The 3,923-nt window shown below is 41.6% G+C and overlaps 1 protein-coding gene across 1 annotated transcript; it reads left to right on the top strand.

Annotated features, from left to right (window-relative positions):
- Positions 1 to 2,400: 2,400 nt before the first annotated feature.
- Positions 2,401 to 3,607, top strand: LOC133420455 (uncharacterized). The gene is made up of 5 exons (XM_061710148.1): positions 2,401 to 2,440; positions 2,589 to 2,933; positions 3,066 to 3,182; positions 3,280 to 3,314; positions 3,411 to 3,607. Exons 1-5 carry the CDS (start codon positions 2,401 to 2,403, stop codon positions 3,522 to 3,524), a joined length of 651 nt encoding a protein of 216 aa, XP_061566132.1. The 3' UTR covers positions 3,525 to 3,607.
- Positions 3,608 to 3,923: the final 316 nt, after the last annotated feature.

Below are 3,923 nucleotides of genomic sequence, written 5' to 3'. Positions count from 1 at the left end.
AAAAAAAAAAAAAAAAAAAAAAAAAAAAAAAGGCACAATGCTCAGTGGGGGCTCAGTGTAGATGTAACGTCCGTCTTTCTCCGTTATAAGTGATAGCATAAGAAATGAAAAAATACCTCACTTTAAGGTGTCCAGGAATGCAGCCGCAGCTTCGGGGGTGTCAAAAAGGCGAATTTGCCCTTCGTGGAGACACCGGAGGCGCGCCGGGTAAGCAAAACCACGGTATTTATTATGACGCGCCAGCGCCTTCCCCACGGTGTCAAACTCTCGCCGCCTCCGCAGGACCCCCGCAGACAGATCGGGGTAGAACCGTAGCTGGGAGCCACCATGGGGGATGTCGCGTTTCTTCATCGCTGCTCTGAGCACCGCTTCTCTTTGGGAGTAACGCAGAAACCGGACCAGGACGCTTCTCGGGGGCTTATCGGGAGCCGGGGCGGGAGCCAGGGCTCGGTGGGCGCGTTCGATCTCCAGCGCGGGGTAGTCAGCAGGCAAGCCGACCAAAGTCGGTAATGATGTCTGGAGGAAGTCCGCAAGGGGGATGTTGCCCTCCGTTTTCTCTGGAAGGTTGATAATCTTCAGGTTTTTACGTCGGCCACGGTTCTCTAGGTCATCAATTTTAAGTTGCAGTTGCTCCACTGTTTTTTCCAAGGCGGCTATGCCGGCGCCGTGAGCGCCGTGGGAGTCCTCCGCAGCGGAGACCCTCTCCTCAGCCTCTTCCATGCGCTTTTCCAGGTCCATCACTCGGTTAGAAAGAGCCGACAACGAGCTCTCCACCGATGTGACAGATACTTTTATTTCGTTTAGCGCACCGTCAATGGTATCCAGGCGAGCGCCGACTGATTGATCCATGTTGTTCACCCGGGAGGCCACAGACTTTATTTCAGTTCAAATCTGTTCCATAGCTGCTTGGTTAGTCGGTGCCAGCTCCGGAGAGCTAGCATGAGCTAGTTTAGCCTCGTCCGGTACACGTGCAGCCGGTTGTTCGGCGATTTTCATCTTAGTTGCGGAAGGCGACGGTGAAAAAATAGAATAGTCCTCGGCGCGCTGCTTTCTAGGCATCTCTCAGATATGATTCGGGTGATGACAGTGAGTTTACTTGGAGAAAGTTACGGATTTATCTGAAGCCTGGAGTGGAGAAAAGTCTCAAGCGTCCATCTTGATCCGGATCACGTGACCACCCCATAATAATCACTTTTAATCATTTATTTGGCCCATTCAAGTGAAAACACGACATATTTCACTCAGTTGTGATTTACATAAAGCACCAACACAATTTGCACTGAGTTAAGATGTCAAGACAGCACCTAGTTTTTACTGTCTTGGTTGCTGTTTTGGGTTTAGACCAGTGGAACTCATCAATTTAACGGTAATGTCCTCATGAAACATGATCACAAGAGCAGACATGAACTCAAGCAAATCAACTTCATATAGGAAGACAGTTTGATGATGTTTTGTGTAATCTTCTGTCTCTATATGTATACCTACATTTCTGTGTTAAATATATTGCACAGAATGTGTTTGTGACCACAGTCCTTAAAACTGTTTTACATCAACAGCAGTTTCTTCTGATGGCTTTGTAAAGCGGTGGTAAACCTGTGAAACATTTTCATAAAATCCTTTCCCACTGCTACTTTAAAACAAAGTTTCATGTCACTCTTGATTTATAAAATGGTCGTTGGATGTGTTCAGAACATTCATCGAAACTGTCTGCTAAAGCCTGCACATTTTCACACATGACAACATCAAAGCTGCAGCAGTTGAAGACTCCATCCATCTCCATTGTGATATTCATGTAAACCTACATCACTTTCCAAACATCAATCCTATTATTACCATTGACCAGGAAGACAATAACATCAGGAACAACTGATAATCTAATCTAGTGAGTTTTATTATCCGATTTTCTGCAATAACTTGTCAAACCATAAAGACTTGTGGGTGGTGTCATCAGACTCAGTTTTGAGTCCTTGAACATAATTGCTGCAAATTAGCCCTGCCCCTTCATCTGATTTGTCGATATCTGATAGTTCCTACTTTCTGCCATAACTTTTGAATGGTTTGATATAGAGAGTCGTGGGTGGTGTCATCCGCTAAATGTCCAGGCCTGAAGAATCTACATGCAAGTCATACAAGCGCTTCCACTGCAGCCTGAACGTGCACAAGGCCCGTTCATCGCTGCTTGCAGCTTTAATTATGCTTTTTTTTTTTCAAATGAGGACCTGATAATGTTATTTATTACTGATTAATTTGTTCCTTTTCTAGTAAAATCATCATCTTTTTTTCAATGCGTGCAGCCTTGATGAATAAGAGAGGGAACCACACCTCCTTATAGTGACATCACTCACTGGAGCACAGTTGACTTACAAACATCACTGGTGGAGTCCTGCTGTGACCACAAACATGAACTTCACCCTGACACTGGCTGTACTCTGCACCCTCAGTGAGTACACTTCAATAATCTGCTCAGTACAGTAATTATTACTTTTCTTTCTGTTTTCCACCAGAAATATGCTGTTAAGTTTGCGTATAAGCTTTGTTTTGTCTGTGTTTAATGTGATATTCATGAATTATTCACGTGTTTGTTTCAGGTTGGATCCGTGTGTCTGTTTCTGAGATCTTCCCTGTGGAGGTTCATCCTGGTGAAGAAGTGACGCTAAGATGTTCCAACTTTAGTAGTGTTCCCATTAATATTTTTTGGTTCAAACTGGACAACAAACCCAATATTAGCAAAATCTCATCTATTTCAAGTTCTGAGGGAAATTCTACTTTATATGATGGATTTAAAGATGGCAGATTTAATATGACATCCAACATCACAACAATCTTTCTAAACATCAAATTAGTGGATTTCAACGATTCTGGATTGTATTTCTGTGGATTAAACCAAAACAACGACATAATAATCTATAGTGCAACATCGTTACAGGTTGACGGTAAGACTGATACATCTTTTCTTTCTTTTAATTTTAAAAAACAAACTAGATAAATAAGCCAAGGAAAGTATCAAAACCTGTTTAGATGTAGAAGGCTGCTGTATATAAAGACTGACTTCTGTGTTAATTCAGACACATCTACATCTACAAGAGAAACATCTCTGCCGAGTTGGATTCTGGGAGGTGTAATCCTCGTCCTCGTGGTGATCATCATCTTTCTGGTTGTCAAAATCCACTCATTAAAAACCGGTATTTATGTTTTAAGTTTCACAAAATCTAAAAGTTCAATATCCCCAAACTCTTCAATAATGGTTCACTAACCAGATGAAATGCTTCTGTCAATCAGCTCCAGATGAGGAACAGAATCCACATCACAGTCAAGTAAATTCTTTTTTTCTCTTATTTGAATGATTATTAGTTGCAACTGGTATATTTTTACTTCATTGATTGAACAAGTATAAATATTTTCATGTACAGGACTTGGATGTTAACTATGCAAGACTGAGCTTCCGTCCCAAAGCAAGAAAAAGCCAAAATCTTCCACCAGAGAGAGAGACGGAGCCAAATGTCTTGTATGCTGCCACGAGATGATGAAAGCTGCTCAGAGAGAAGATGATGTCTGATGGAGTTCCTATACTTGTTTGCTTTTGGACTGATGGCGAAATGGTGATGTCGCGCACTACTGAAGCAATGAATCTTTTGATAAAACAGAGTCTGTTTTTGTAATGTGTATGGTTGATTTAATGAATTATAAATGCATAAATTCACTCAATTTATTCAGCAGATCAATACGGCATTCTTGTAAGATATAGTTACTCTTTCTTTGGGTTTGTATCAGTTGATCAACATAAATTGTGGATCCTCACCTACAGATTGTCACTATAGTTTCATAGTATAGACATTTAACCGGTCAAGAGAATGTTTTCTGTGTTCACCAAGTAGGTGTTAATTGCTGCGATAAAAATATATAATGTGTTGCGTCTTTAAACG

This window comes from Cololabis saira, chromosome 20 (assembly GCF_033807715.1).
Source record: "Cololabis saira isolate AMF1-May2022 chromosome 20, fColSai1.1, whole genome shotgun sequence".
In the NCBI taxonomy this organism is placed as follows: Eukaryota; Metazoa; Chordata; class Actinopteri; order Beloniformes; family Belonidae; genus Cololabis; species Cololabis saira.
Note: the sequence above shows the minus strand (reverse complement) of the source record. Positions and strands in the feature narration are given on the sequence as shown.